The sequence below is a fragment of the Dermochelys coriacea genome, chromosome 1 (genome assembly GCF_009764565.3).
Source record: "Dermochelys coriacea isolate rDerCor1 chromosome 1, rDerCor1.pri.v4, whole genome shotgun sequence".
NCBI classification, from domain to species: Eukaryota; Metazoa; Chordata; order Testudines; family Dermochelyidae; genus Dermochelys; species Dermochelys coriacea.
This window is the reverse complement of record NC_050068.2, coordinates 198,479,926-198,495,295: the sequence shown is the minus strand read 5'-3', so window position 1 is coordinate 198,495,295 and position 15,370 is coordinate 198,479,926. Positions and strand designations below refer to the sequence as shown.

The 15,370-nt window shown below is 38.4% G+C and overlaps 1 protein-coding gene across 3 annotated transcripts in view; it reads left to right on the top strand.

Annotated features, from left to right (window-relative positions):
* The window catches only part of DCBLD2 (discoidin, CUB and LCCL domain containing 2), an 80,414-nt gene that overhangs the window by 28,868 nt on the left and 36,176 nt on the right, over positions 1-15,370 (top strand). For all 3 annotated transcript variants that reach the window (XM_038396486.2, XM_043511442.1, XM_043511457.1), the window contains exons 4-9: positions 299-350; positions 2,451-2,523; positions 3,566-3,699; positions 5,441-5,481; positions 7,807-8,022; positions 11,111-11,235. In XM_038396486.2, coding sequence (XP_038252414.1) covers positions 299-350; positions 2,451-2,523; positions 3,566-3,699; positions 5,441-5,481; positions 7,807-8,022; positions 11,111-11,235 — 641 coding nt within the window. The remainder of the gene's footprint in view (positions 1-298; positions 351-2,450; positions 2,524-3,565; positions 3,700-5,440; positions 5,482-7,806; positions 8,023-11,110; positions 11,236-15,370) is intronic.

The following is a 15,370-nucleotide window of genomic DNA, read 5'->3' as shown; positions in this document are numbered from 1 at the left end:
AATTAAACTATGCAAAATAAATGAACAAGATCAATTTTGTAATGTTTACGTGCTAAATTCAGTGGATTTTACCAGTCATTAGTACAAATTATCAAGGTTCTACTGTAACCGAAAAGATTCACAAGTAGTATGTTGTTTAACAAATGCATTGTTTTTCATTCAAAGACTTCTTTGATTGAACCACACACAACTGATGAGTCTGAGAGATTCAATTAGATGGGCTTCGTGTACTTTTTGAAAGGTTGGCTAAAATTGGTTGTCTGTTTTCTTCTTGACTTAATATTTTTTTTCTTTCCAGACCTAATAACCTGTTTAGACAATGCAAGTCATTTTTCTGAACCAGAATTCAAGTAAGACTGCTCGGCTTGTTTTTTCCCCCCTTCACTACGGTTATTTTAATGTGGTTTTATTCATGCTGTTACTCACATCATTTGCCACCTTGTTTCAAACAGAGTCCTTTGGATGGTGAAATTTAAATGATTAAATGACAAAATCGTAAGTTTTGACCTTATAGTTTCCAAAAATGAAGATAATCATTTTAGTATGCAGTAGAACCTCGCTAATTTGCACTAAATGAGCACACAGAAAAACCAGCAGTGTCCCCGCTTTCCAGCCAAAATTAATAGTGCTAATGAGGGCTCATGTTACTAAGAATTCATTGCTTTTACAAAATGTGCAATAGATAAAGAGAAGTATTACCTTTAATACTCATGTCACCCCCAGGATGTGGTACTTCTCTGAAACTGTTTGCAGTCCCAATGACCACCATAAATACTTCCCCACGCACACTGTTTTTTTTTTTTTTTAGTTCCTGGAGGAACTGTGGTATCTCTCCCCCCTGGAGTAGAATACAGTCCCTAAAGATACTGTGTGAGGTTGTGATATCTGTCACAATTTAAATCTAACATACTTTTGTCAGTTGATAAAAGCATATTTTGTGATGCATTAGCCCTTGCTTTTCTATTATTTATTCACTTACTAATTTGTAAAATTAATTTGCGATTGGCCTCACAATTAGTGTGAATTAATGAAGTTCTACTGGGATGTAATAGGCAGTTGTGTTCTTTCAGGTAAATGCTAGACATCAGGAGACCTATTTTTCCCAAATAAGTGAATCATTTAAAGCTATAAAGTATTGTAAAGCCAATACATTAATTTTGGCTACAATAGTTACATTTTGCCCATAAACTCATGGCACTACCACTCTCAATATTTGCAATCCTTTCTTCGCAATCTCTGCATATTCTACATTAAGGCTCCAAATCAACAGTTTACCCCTATTCAGCAAGTGCTTAAACACTTGCTCAGGTCCCATTGACTTTACTGGGACTTGAGCACATGCTTTAGTACTTTGCTGAATGGTGTATTCCAACTTCTTTCCTCAGGTGTTTGGTTTTTCTTATTTTGTGGTAGAAAGTGGAACTAGCAGGTGAACATGTGCTTTCATCAGCAATACAGCTGTCTTGCCTCCTGCTTTCTATGCTCTAAAAGCAATAGCCTGAAGCCAACCAGTTTTGTGTGATTAAAGCACTATGTGAAGATATTCTGTACCGTACACTTTTCAGAGATAACATTTTTTTAAACACCGTTTAAAAGGTTATAAAATAAAAAAAAAATCACTAATGCTAGAATTCTGGATTCTGATTTGAAAACTTCAGAATTTACAGATGTTATGTAGTGTTGATACCAGACATAGGAATATAGACTTATTAAAAATGTAGTTAAAGCACATACTTTCATGACATTCCTGTCAAATGCCTGGTTTTTACTGTTCTAAATCTTATCCTGAATATATATTTCTGATTTATATGCAGTGTTGTTGTAGCCATGTTAGTCCCAAGATATTAGAGAGACCAGGTGGTTGAGATAATACCTTTTATTGGACCAACTTCTGTTGGTGAGAGAGACAAGCTTTCGAGCTTATACAGAGCTCCACTTCAGGTCTGGGAAACATGCTGAGTTTTCGCAGCTTAAATACAAGGTGGAACAGACTGCTTAGCATAAGTAGTTAACATTTTTCAAGGGGTCATTTTTAACAGGCCACTTCACCTTGAATGGCCCCTTGAAATATGTTCTCTGCTTATGCGAAACAATCTGTTCCACCTTGTATTTAGCTGTGATGCTCTGAGTACATTTCCCAGACTTGAAGAAGAGCTCTGTGTAAACTCAAAACCTTGTCTCTCTCACCAACAGAAGTTGGTCCAATAAACAATATTACCTCATCCAGCTTGTCTTTCTCTTTCTGACTTGACGGCTGTCTCAAATTATGACATACTGATAGGTGGTAGCTTTAGACAGCATTATAGTACAGTATTACAGTCCTACTAAATGGTAAATTGTCTCTTTGTGGTTTGAGATGCAAAACTATAAATTACAATGTGCTGCTTGCTCTTTTTAAAGTGAAGTGCAATGGCATGCATATGTTGACTTCATATCTCCTTTTCTTCCAGTAAGTATTGTCCAGCTGGATGTGTGATTCCTTTTGCTGATATTTCTGGCACTATTCCTCATGGATATAGCGATGTAAGTAAATTTAGACAGTACAGTTTATTCATTTTAAGTTTGATTAAATTCTGCACTTTTTGATAAATATCTGCTACATATGTTTGTTTTCTGTCAGCTCTATTTCCTTGGCTCTGGGAGTAGATACTTCCTAATATGACATGCTACTGATTTTGCTCAGCTGCTTAATGGCTGGAGCTCCAGACGTTGCTTCTTCAAGAAGTGGTTAAGCACTCCATAGTCTTACATTTTGATATCCGCTGAGAAATGTGGATCACTAGAATAATCTTCAGTACTTCCCATTTTATTTCTGTTGGCTGGCTGTCTCAAGCCTGTAACATTCAGGTTCCTAGAGAGGAGTCTAACTTCTTATTGTCATCCTCTGATTTCATGACACTAATGGATCTCAATAAACAGCAGTCATATTTTAGCTCTTCCTCACAGAATGGAGATTGATCATTTGCACTACATTATACTCTGGCAACAAAAATAGCTGATTATTTAGTGTTTCCTCTTGTAATATGTATAAAAGCATCTAAGTTGTGTGTGTTTAAGTGCTAAAAAGTGTATTCTGTGCTGTCTGTTGTCAGAGATGAGATAACATTGAGTGGTGCTCTGTCAATAAATATGTAGTGTCTCAGAATTGAATAGTGAGCAACTATACCCTTCCTGCACTTTCTATTAAGAGAAATGGGTTACAGTAACCAGTTTTTTCCCACCTATCTTTTAGAATATGTAGATATGTATATTCTCCTTACCTAATCTAACCTAAAAGATTTTCAGGAAAATAATCTTAAACTGAAAATCACTTGCATCACCTCAGTTTGTAAGTTTCAGCTAAAGACCTTATTCGAGCATAATGTTGTATTCCGTACACTTCCATTACACTTCTCTTTTAGAAAACAGAAAAATGCAAAGTTCTACATTTCATGTCTTATAAATTCAAAAATGAATGGTGCCTGTGGGGAGACAATTAAATAATAGCAGTTTCTTTATGGCATAAACATTCTGAAACAGTTTGGGGAAAAAAGAATATGAACGTTATTTTCTATTTTCTTCAAAGTCCTCGTCACTTTGCATGGCTGGTGTGCATGCAGGAGTGGTGTCCAATATTCTGGGTGGCCAAATCAATGTTGTAATCAGCAAAGGCATTCCATATTATGAAAGCTCTTTGGCTAATAATGTCACCTCAAAAGTGTAAGTATATTTGCTCTGTTGTTTTCAAATATTTAATGCTAATCTCTTGGTAATAGGAGATGTAAATCAATCTGTGATCATCAGTTGTATCAAGGGAAACTGTAAACCAGTGGAGTTACCCATCCATAGGAATGGTAGATTCTATTCTAAGTCGGTTCTTATACTGTACTCATTTTTGTGGTGTATATGATTTCCTGTCCAAATTATTGTAACATCTAGGCCATAAGTGAAAATTAAGACTTCATTGCAAAACTAGGGAATCTACCTTCCAAAATATATGGCACAACCATAAACTCCTAATAGTTTTTCTTTTAAATAATAATTTGATCGAATATATGCTAGTCTCTTGGCTGCTATTTTGTAGTTTGTTGTCATTCATGTATATAGTTGTAATTCTTAGTTCAGTTTTCTTACAGTGGGATAGTTTATTTTTTTCCTTTTCCATTTAAAAAAAAAAATAGCCAGGGAAGGTTTTTTAAAAAAAATTCTTACCTATTTCAGTGTAAATCTTCAGTTTGAATCTCAACAGCTGATACTATAGCATGTCCTATCGCTGATTGAGACACTGAGGAAAGAGCAGGTGGCTGCTCTTTGTTTACTGGAAACCTGTTTTTCAAGGCTGACTGCTCGGACCAATCTGAAATCCATTGTGGTGTGTCTTTGGACAAGTAGATCATTGTCTGTTTTGAGACCACCATCTACATTTGGGAAATTTTCTGAAAATTTTCTGTCATTGCTAACCCGCTGTTCAGCCTCATTGATGACCGCAATGTTGGGAGCCCTAATGTAGAAAGACTGCTGGCTGCTCCTGGCATTTGAATACTGTATCATGTAAACTTCTTCAGAGCAAGTCTAATTGGTAAGGTGTAAATGCCAATGTCTGTTCTACACTAGGGTTCCCAACATCGCAAATACCAGTGGAGCTGAACCAGAGTTGGTCACCGTGGGAAATTTTTAGAAAAAAGTTAGTTTAGACAGGACCTGAATGAGCACTGAAATGATTTTTTTTTTTTTTAATGGATTCATAGTCATGTTTTCTTCTGAAGCACCAACATACTGTGTTATGGAGTCTGCAGGACTTTGAGTATTAAAGGATTACATATTGTCAGAAGATCAAAAACTAAACTGGGCTGCTGGTATTTATCTAAATTTGAAGCATCAGTGCTGCAGTGCTCTTTGAAATATTAGAACTCGTAGAACTGAGCTTAGGTTCAGTTTGCTCTGTTAATGTTTCAAGTGTTGTTGTGCCTGGACATTTGGTACTTGGAAAAAGGATATTGCACAATGCAAATTGAGAGTAATGTGTTGGTCCTCTTGATTTAGAGCCTTCTTCTGGTGTGACAAAACCCCGGTAAATGAGAGAGGGTTTGGGTGGAGGGAGTTGACCATTGTTTTCTTGTTCAGCTTCATCATTTAGATAGCCAAATCTTTTTAATTTGCTCTTCTTCTAGATATATCATTAGCTTCACTTTTATACTTTTATTTTACATTTGAAATTGTTTAAACTAGGCGGTACTTTCTAGGCCAGGTTTTAGCCTGAAGCAAAGGTGTTCATACAGACAGTGCTGAAACCATTATCCATAGTGGTGGTAACAGATGCTACTTCAATAGAAAAAATATTTGGGCGTGAATAGGTTCCTGGTGGAATGCAGTAGTAGAGGAAAAATAAATTTTGAGAACTATTTGCCTTAAATGTTCCAGTGACGGCCACAAAAATAGCTTTCTTTTTTGTTTTTTGCAGAGGACTATTATCTGCAAGTCTCTTCACATTTAAGACTAGTGGTAAGCATATCACTCTATGTACTGCATATTGATTTTTGATATAAACTTAGAGTGGGACACGTTTTTTAAAAAATAGACCTGTTGTGCTTGCAACTGACTTTTTTTTTTTATTGTGTTAATCAAATACAGTAGTACATTTTTAGATCTTGATGTTTTCTCACTGGATTATTGTGAGAATTGGTCGGAGTTTGTGGACTTGGAGTATACAAATAAATGCTGAGTATCGTTGGTATCGATACTTTTGTCTAATTTAATGAGACCCTTTAATTTAATTCAGTTGCTCTGAGACATATTTCTGCTTACTCATTCCTAAATTAAACCTCTCCATTTCTAGGTTTGAGACATTTAAAAATGTGTTCCCTCCAGCCTCCAAAGTTATTGTTTAGCCAAGTTATAATTATTTGGCCCTTTAAATCTTTTCCCATATGCCAATATTCAAGAAGGGTTTTTTGCCCTGCTACAGAAAGAGATGTTCTTTTACCTTTTTGTTGCTTTCTTAATATAGTTTAAAATGTAAGAATAAAATTATTGTAAGTGTATTCTGAAAAGTGGCAAGGTCAGTATTTGCTCAGTCATTCTATATTTGTAGCAGTTTTTTACATTCTATTTCTCTGTTCTGTTTTACTTCGTCCTTAAAGTTGTCTCTTGCTAAGTGTAAACTGAGTTTTAAAAAATATAATTCTCAAGCCACTTAATTTGTATTCTATGTTCTTATCTTTCTGGTACTGAGATGCCCAGAACTGAATGTAACATGCAAATCCAGATTCTTTCTTGCCAGAGCCTTACCAAGAAACTGTCACATCCTTGTTATGCCAATATGAATGCCTCTGCACATAAAGCCACAAATTTCATTGATCCTTTTTGTTGGTGCATTGCATTGAAAACTCTCATTCAGTTGCTGTGCAGTATAATTAGTCTTGTATCTTTCAGAGCATTACTGCTTTCCATGTTTTACCCTTCCTTCCAATATCTCTTCTAGCTTATTTTCTCCAAGATACATTAGCTGTTGTTTTCCAAACTGAATATAACTTTTCTGTAGGTCACTTTTTTTAATTATATCTTTGTCCTTATTGATATTTGTAACAACTCCCAATTTAGTTTCCTCTGTAAATTTCATTGATGTACTATTTACCTCCTGATCTAACTCCATTAATTAAGTGATTAATGTCAGACTAATGTTGCTCAGCAGCCCACTAGAGCAGTGGTTCTCAAACTTTTTTTTTTCGCCGACCACTTGAAAATTGCTGAGGGTCTCAGTGGACCACGTAATGATCTTTCCAAATGTTGTTTGTACAGTTAGCTAACTATTGTAAAGTGCTTCAGATAAAAGCACTATATAAAAAACAACTTAATAATAATAAACCTTTTTTGTTCTACAAATAAAAGCACACAACTCATATTTTAATATCAGTAGTCTTAACTTTCTAATGTGATGGATGTGCTCTCTCTCCCCCACCGCAGCAGCCCCTGCGCTGGGGCTGGGAAGGAGCGGGGTCTCTCCCCAGCCACAGAGCTGGAGCTGGGAAGGAGTGCCGTCTCTCCCCAGCAGCCACAGCCCTGGAGCTGGGGAATGTCACCCCTTTCTCTGGCCACTCCAGCCCTGCACATCCCAAATTCCCCCCCCCCCCAGCCCCTCTTCTCACCCCACTGCCCCTCCCACCTACCCCCGTTTCCCCCCCCCCCAAGGCCAGCACCTCACCATATATGTGTGTCTTCTCCAGGGTCCAAGCACCTAATTTAGTGGAGCCACGCCTGCGCGGCTCCACTAATTAGGTAGGTGGCCCTTCATTCTCTCGTGTGTGGTTGCCCAGGCATGCACCTTAGAAGGAACTATCTGCGGACCACCTGAATGGAGCTCACAGACCACAGTTTGAGAACCTCTGCACTAGACAACTCTTCTGTAACTGAATATGTTGCTTTTTATCACTACACTTTTTTTATAGTTTTCCAATCTGAATTTACTTTGTGAATTTTTAGACATTGAGGTAGATAGTTTGCCATGGTATAAAATTAAATATCAGACTTGCAAAAAACAATGAGGGGAGGGATAGCTAAGTGGTTTGAGCATTGGCCTGCTAAACCCAGGGTTGTGAGTTCAATCCTTGAGGGGGCCATTTAGGGATCTGGGGCAAAAATTGGGGATTGGTCCTGCTTTGAGCAGGGGATTGAGTTTAGATGACCTCCTGAAGTCCCTTCCAACCCTGATAGTCTATGATTGTATTACACAATACAACTTTAATTTAATAAAGGAGAATTCAGAGCAAGAAAATTTGATTGTGTAACTTTTGATTTTGCATCTGAGTCCTCATCTCTTATGTTGTTCAGGTTGCTATGGGACACTGGGAATGGAATCTGGAGTAATCCCTGATTCTCAGATTACTGCATCATCAAGTCTAGAGTGGCCTGACGAAACAGGCCTGGCAAACATCTGGACTCCTGAAAGAGCCAGATTGAAAAGGCCTGGACCTCCTTGGGCTGCTTTTACCACTGATGGATATCAGTGGTTACAAATAGACCTGAATAAAGAAAAGAGAATAACAGGTAAGCAGATCTGAGATGGCTTTTAAAATTGTATTTGGAAAGGTAGGAATAGAGTAGGTTAATAACTGATGCAGTTTGAATCTGAGGTTATAGATCAGCAGCTGGCATTTGATTAATCAGAGCAATGATATTTCCATGGTCTTAGCATACCCAATAAATTCTAGAATTACAGGTGGACAAGTTAGGCTCCACTCTAGGGGGTGGTTTGGCATAGGATCTTTCCAACAAGTTTTGTGTAACTGATTCCCACCTTATATTGGTTTTTCAGCCTAGTCCTGTTTCTGCTGATTGTCCTTTTGGATCCACAAGGCTTTTCTGGCTTTCTTATATCCATGTCAATTTTCAGTTAATTCTCTTTAATGTGGCAGTTCACATTCTTTGAAGAGGATCACCCAAAGAGGGAGTTCCAATTTTACATAATACTTACACAAACAAAAAAGGGAAGATTAAGATGTGGATACCACTAAAAGACTGAAGTCAGCAGTCAAAAATTAGTTTGTAACAGGGTCTAAAGTGATATCTGTTAGTCTGCATTCTTTTCCTAGTCCCGTTTTCTGATTAAGTAGTTAGATTTTATATCAAGTGACCTTCCTGTGATAAGGTTTTTCCTTGACACAATAACTACAGAAACTGCAGGGTCATACTTCTGCTTATAATCATTCTTAATTTGAAAAATGATGGGTTCCAAGACTCATGCCTCATGTTGTTCTGATGCTTTCTTGTGTGCGTGTTGAAAGCCCTTTACTGGCCCTGTGCATTCCCATCTGTCATCTCATCATCTCTTCCATTTTCCTGTGCATAAAGTGATATCTTTCTAGTTCAAAACTCACGAGTTTTACCTTGCCATCTCCCAATAACCTGAACTCTAGCTGCTGTCACTCATGCCTGATTATATTAAAAGTATGTAAACAGAACCAAAAAACCCCAGGAAAATCACCAGTCTGAATCATTGTCCTTTCTAGATGTTCTCCCAACAACTGTTTCCTTTTCCCTTTTCTCTTTTCTTCATACCATATGGCCTGTTGTCACTTTCCCCTAATTGTTGTATTTAGATTAGAAAGCTGCCTTTTCTTTGGACAGACCTTGCAGTAAACATACACTTTTCATTTTAGTAGATTGGGGTATGTGACCACAGAAGGAGAAAGTAACCATCTTTTATTCTTGCATGTTCTGTGCATATTACTAATGTCCGTGCATGTGCTCTTTCAACATCCACATGTCTCATCGAATTTATTGCTGTGTGCTTCAAAAATACTTAATTTTTTAAATATAGATGGCAGGAATGGCAATGCTAATTTATTTTTAACCTATTTTCTGGTGGTTTTTTTCCTGCTTTGTAATTTCCTCCATATTTTCACTAAGATATTTGGGCTGTGATCCCGCACAGCAGCTATGTACAAGCTTAACTTTTATGAATAGTCAGGTGGACTACTCATGTCATAAAGTTAAGCAAGTGCTTAGTGCTTTCCTGGATTGAAGCTTTGATGAGTGGGATGTGTGTGACAGTTGGTTCTAGATAACTATTAATTCAGTAATACGATAAGTTTTTACAGTTTCACTGCATATTGAACAGCAGTGGAGTTTGGATCAGTCAGGTGGCAACTGTTGCATGAAGGGACTGATAACTATCAAACCATCTTACATTGAGATAAAAATTAGGGTGTGCTGGGAAATGGAACCCCTGCCACTCTTCATGCCTTACTTCAGAGGTTTTTCATGACTTGGCCGTTGTCATCACTGTGTCTCCCCCTATATATATATATATAATATAGCTGGCTTTTTTTTCTATTGCTGTTATTCCATCTGTTCTTAGAATTTCCAGGGAGAAAAAGGATTAATTCATGTTGATTAAATCAGCTACCCATCTCTGAGAAGAGCTCTTCCCTAATTCTGTTCAGAAAGGCTGCTTGTGCCTTAGTATCTGTAGTAAATATTAATCTAGAGAGAGAAAGTTGTATCTGCTATTTTCTCAATTCCACCATGGACTCGCTGCTTTCTATTTGTGGAAGTGGGTATGTTCCTTAGAAGGTAGAGGATAGGGTACCTCGGAGGTACACTATACTTGCTCTGTCCAGAACACAGAAGCTAAGAGCTTTAGGTCAAATCATGGCCATGTGCTTCACCTGGATGGCAGTATGTGTTTTGTGTGAAGTAGCAGAGAGCTGGAATACTGGCTTGTGGTGTCTGTCTTGGTCAGGGTCTGGGGATGTCCCTGGCATGTAAACCCAACTGTAGGGCAAGCATTGCATGACTGACGGGTTGCATTCACCTCTATTTCCTCTTCTGCATTAATTCTTCAAAGTTGTTTCACCTTTTCCTTATTGTGTGTGTTTGCAATCTGCCTCATGCCAAAAATGAATTAGTTTAGGTGGGAATGGTTATGTTCTCCAGCACCTATACTTCAAGAAGACAATCCTAAACCATCCCCTTTTAAGTGGTCCGTTCAGTCCCACTGCCCTCTCAGGAATGGTCTTTGTAATCCAGGCTAATAGTCTCACTGCCAGTGGCAGTACTCGTTCATCAACTTCCATACAACAAACTTTTGTTCTCTTCATTCCATCTTCTCTCTGGCTGTGATTCACAGTTTTGATCTCTACTTTTCCTTTAATTTCATGCCGGTATTAATGCTTTCTATAAAAAACCTTTCTCAGACTATTATTATACTGCAAGTACCTGCCTAAGAAAGCGTGTGGTCTTTCAATGCTGCTTATATATAGCCTGTGAATCCAAAACCAGGCTTTGGTTTTGTCTTTGTAAATCCAGAACACAAGGCCAAATGCAGCAGCCTGATGCTCCATCAAAAAATGCAAAGAAAAAAAACGTTAAGGACGTTTTCAGAAAAGTAATTTCAAATAATTATAAGGAGACAGTCACCAGATGAGAAAGTTATAGATCCTGATGATTTAAGAGGAAAACCTTTAAAATATTAACTGACACAGAGGTGAACATATGTTTGATTCCTCTACCTAAAGTTGCCATATCCTGGGTATATGCTTCATATTGGAAATCATTGCATGAAAACATTGACATAAACATTTTTCGAAGAGACATTTGGCATTTATGTAAATAGCAACCTTCATATTCACAGGCATTATAACTACTGGATCCACCATAGCAGAGTACTACTATTACATCTCTGCCTACCGAATTCTATACAGTGATGATGCACAGAAATGGACAGTATACAGAGAACCTGGTGTTGATCAGGATAAGGTAAAATTAGTAGAGATTTTCTAGATATAGTTACAGATGAGTGTTTAGATATTGTATATATGACCAGGCATAATGAGGAAAATTACCAAGTGATTTTTCTTCACAGCATGGTAAATTACAGTTTTGATCCTTGGCCCAATAATAGCATATAAGCAAAATTAAATCTGAGTTCATACAAATATTAACATTCATGAGATGTGGAAAATATACAAATATCCAGTAAAGATCTGAATTACAGAAGTGATATAGTGAGCAAAGATCTCAATTGGAAAACTCCCATTATCACCTTTAGATTGACTTCCTATATTGTATTCCATTCAGAATATCTAGACTTTTCCCCAAATAGATTTTTCTTCATATTTAGTAACATAGACCAGAGATGCATCCGATGAAGTGAGCTGTAGCTCACGAAAGCTTATGCTCTAATAAATTTGTTAGTCTCTAAGGTGCCACAAGTACTCCTTTTCTTTTTGCGAATACAGACTAACACAGCTGCTACTCCGAAAATAGACCAGAGAGATTGTCTTTCCCCTGTGAACATAGCGTAGTGTTTGGATTTCTCCTTTCTCTACGCTGTTTCTGTTCATCTCCCCCTATTTTCACAAAAATATTAGCGCACAATCTTTTTTTTTCTCATGACATTTAACTAATTAAATTCCATAGTAAACATTTCATTTTTAAAAGTTCTCATTCAGAATGAGTTATTGTAACATGTAATTTCAAAATAAATCCATATTAAAAATGTAAGATTATTAAACACATGACATATATGGCACTAAAAACTTGAAAGGTATCACTTGAATGGTGATAGGTAACAAAAATTAAATAAGACTAATACTCTCTCCTTAATTCTTCCCAGTGGTCTAAATTTGGATTCTGTTAAAATAATGGCAAAATTTCTGCTGACCTCACTGGAATGAGTTTCTGGTTTATTTTGCTGCAAATTTGTAGACACAGTATATGTTACCTGACGGGTTTCAGTATGTGTCTAGAATCCAATAAAGTGCCTTTTCTAGACGCTAGGATAGACCCTAAGGTGAATACGGGTTTTTTAAATTTTAGGTTAGGTTAATTTGCCGTGCTCTTTTCCATACACAGACAAAATTATAAAGAATCCAACTATATGTGGGAAGTCTGATCATTTGACTGAATATGCCAATATTTTTCTTGGGGGAAAAAAAGATGCTATCTCATGCAGCTGAACAACCAACAAACTGTCACATTGCTACTCTGTTAAGAATACTCTTTAAAATTAAACTAATAACTTCATTAAGATGCCACAAGTACTCTTCATTCTTTTTACTGATACAGACTAACACGGCTACCACTCTGAAACTAATAACTTTAACATCAGGCCTAGGAGTATTTCATAATGAGATTGTCCTACTTTGTCTCTTTGTATTACTGGTGTTATACTTTGAGTGGGATTGCTCTTTTTTTTTCTTTTCCAAAATGTTCATGTAATTAAATAATATTCCAAGAAATGTTAGAGGAGCGGTGGTCAAACTTTTTAAAACCAAAAGTTAGAAATATTCAATTGTTTTTTCTCATATCCAGGCTTGCTGTTCCAACACTTGCTGCTTCAGGAGGTAGGACCAGACTAGTCAATCGTCTGAAAGGAGCTTGGTTCACCCTTCTAGAAAATTTCCTGGTTCCCTCTGCCTCCTAACATGAGAACATAGCAAGCACTTAGAGGAATAACTCTGTAACCACACTAGAATTCTTTCGTTTCTCTTAGTTGGGAACATCTCTGTTCCTGTGTGCAATATCTTGTGGTCTTCCCAACCCCCCTGGCTTCAAGCAGAGCCAGAGACAAAGAAGCCTTAGATGGACGGATCCCCTGCAAACATTCCCGGCAGAGAGATCATGTCCTTTCCGTATCCAGGAGGAGCCCTTCCCAGTGAGTGTGCTTCCTTGTAGGCTTCCTTCCAGTACCAGCAGAAGTGACATTCCAGTTGCTCAACTGAAGTGAGGAACCTGGCAGCCTGAGTTCCCAGCAGTAGCCAAACAGGAAGGCCTAATCAAGAGGACTCAACAGTTGTGAGAGCAGCACCACCATTGGTATAAATAATGGTGTCCTCGTTACCAGGTTTAGTTGTACATCTGCAGACGTGTCAGCAACCAGCTCCAGTGCTGCTCCAGATGCCTCTTCCTGCACCTAAGGTTTCGTCAGACAGTCTCCTGGATGCCATTGGCAGATTAGGGGCTGCTTAGCTGAACTCTGCTTCAGAGCAGAAAACCCTGTCCAGTCACTGAACAGTCACACCCAAACAGCTGCCAGTGTTTTCAGCCACCCTGGGGTAAGTAGCTCACCACTGCTGATTTTAAACTCCCTAGTCACCCTAGAGATACCCTGCTGCAGAATTTATCCAATGGTTGCTGCCCGTCTTGGACAACTGAATCATTTTATAATCATCCTCCATCTCAATCATCACTATGGCTAGTGTAGGATAGCCTACCATCTGAGCTGGTCCTGAGAGCCTCCTCCCCTCTGGACATGGGATTTTATTCAGGAGAAGGTGAGCAAAGGTCAAGTATATCACTCAGAGGGAATTTCAAATAAGATGACATTGACCCCTTCTGCTTTGGACTCCTTTCTCTTGGAGGAGGTGAAAGTGTTCCTACAACCTACGAGAGGAAGCAAAGACAGTCTTCGTCCTACCCTGCCTAGCCTCTACCAGAATATGGCTGACAGAAATTGGACGTAGATCTGAACCTCTTGGAGCTAACCAATCTCACTGATCCTTCCATATAAAGAATTAAATCTATAGCTCTGGTAATGAGAAGCCAAAGACAAGGAAGAGGCATGTACTGAGGTCACCTGAGGACTCACTCATCTGAGAATTTCCTCTTCCAGACAACTTTCCTGCCTCAGGTTTTGATTCAAAGGAAGAATCCCAGGAATGGCTTCTCTTCTCTCTTCACTTTCTCTCCTGCCAAATATCCGCTCTGTATATTGGTATGCACATGGTTTCAGGGTTAAACACAGGATGGTGAGTCAACAAAGATGTACTTTCCTTAAGTCTCCAAAGTAGAACTCTTGATCCAGTCCTGGAAAATACTTACTTAAAAGCAGAGTGAGGACTACCAAACAGGTTTAATCAGCACTCTGAAATGGCTCAAGTTTAACAAAGCCTCAGAGTTGAAGTCGGACTGCTACCCTCACAAAGGGTTTACTCAGCCGTTGCTAACCCTGAGAATCAGTCATCCTTTTAGAAGGCAATGTCCTATCCAAAGAGCTCAGTGATCACAGGCAAGAGACCTTCTGGTTCTGTGGCCACATCTGCAGGACTTGTGTCTTCTCTTCTGCTGCTGCTACATGCTTTGTTTGTGCTATTTTGGCCTGTATGGGTTTCCTCTCAGAAGATACTTGGCTGGGCCTAAGGACCTGAAATCAACTACTACATAAAATTGCTCTCTCAGAGCAGCATTCGTATAAGATTTGTGCCTTGTTCCATTTGCTTTGTGGCTACCCAGAAGCACAATAATAAGGCATTTGGGGACTGTATAATGGAAGGCAGCCATCCGAAGACTTGATGGCTTCTTTATTGAGCAGTTTATTTTTGAGTGCTTTGAATGCTTAGACAAAGCAGTGTCCTAGAAGTCAAAGATTAGGATGAGAAAATCCTGCCATTGGCAAGATACCAGAGGAAAGATTTACTAACCTCCAGTTAGGAACAAACAGTCCTTTTGAGGTTGTTCCTCATCTAACTTCTGCTGATGAGATGGTAACTTGATGGAGAGGGTATTGGAACAGATCCTGCAGTAAAAGTCCCAGAAGTATTTTGTCCAGGTATTCACCCTGAACAACAAAAATACTTCCCTTCTCTCCTGTACCCATCTGAGGGGGGGAACCCTGTGGAGTCATGTTTCTCCAATGTCAGCTAGTAGCCTGCCACCTCTTTGGATCAATGGGCGACAGAAGTAGTTGGTAAAGGTTCTGTAATAGAATTCAGATTCCTTGCAGGTAATTCCTGCCTTCTCCGTCCAACCCCCTTTTCTTATTTCCAATTTCTGATAAAGTATATCCATATGATTTGGGAGGTCGCTGTCCCACTTGCCCGTCATTGAGCCAGTACAAGACTGGAGAGATACTCAGGGACCAATTCCACATTCTTCTTCATCCTACGCAGTC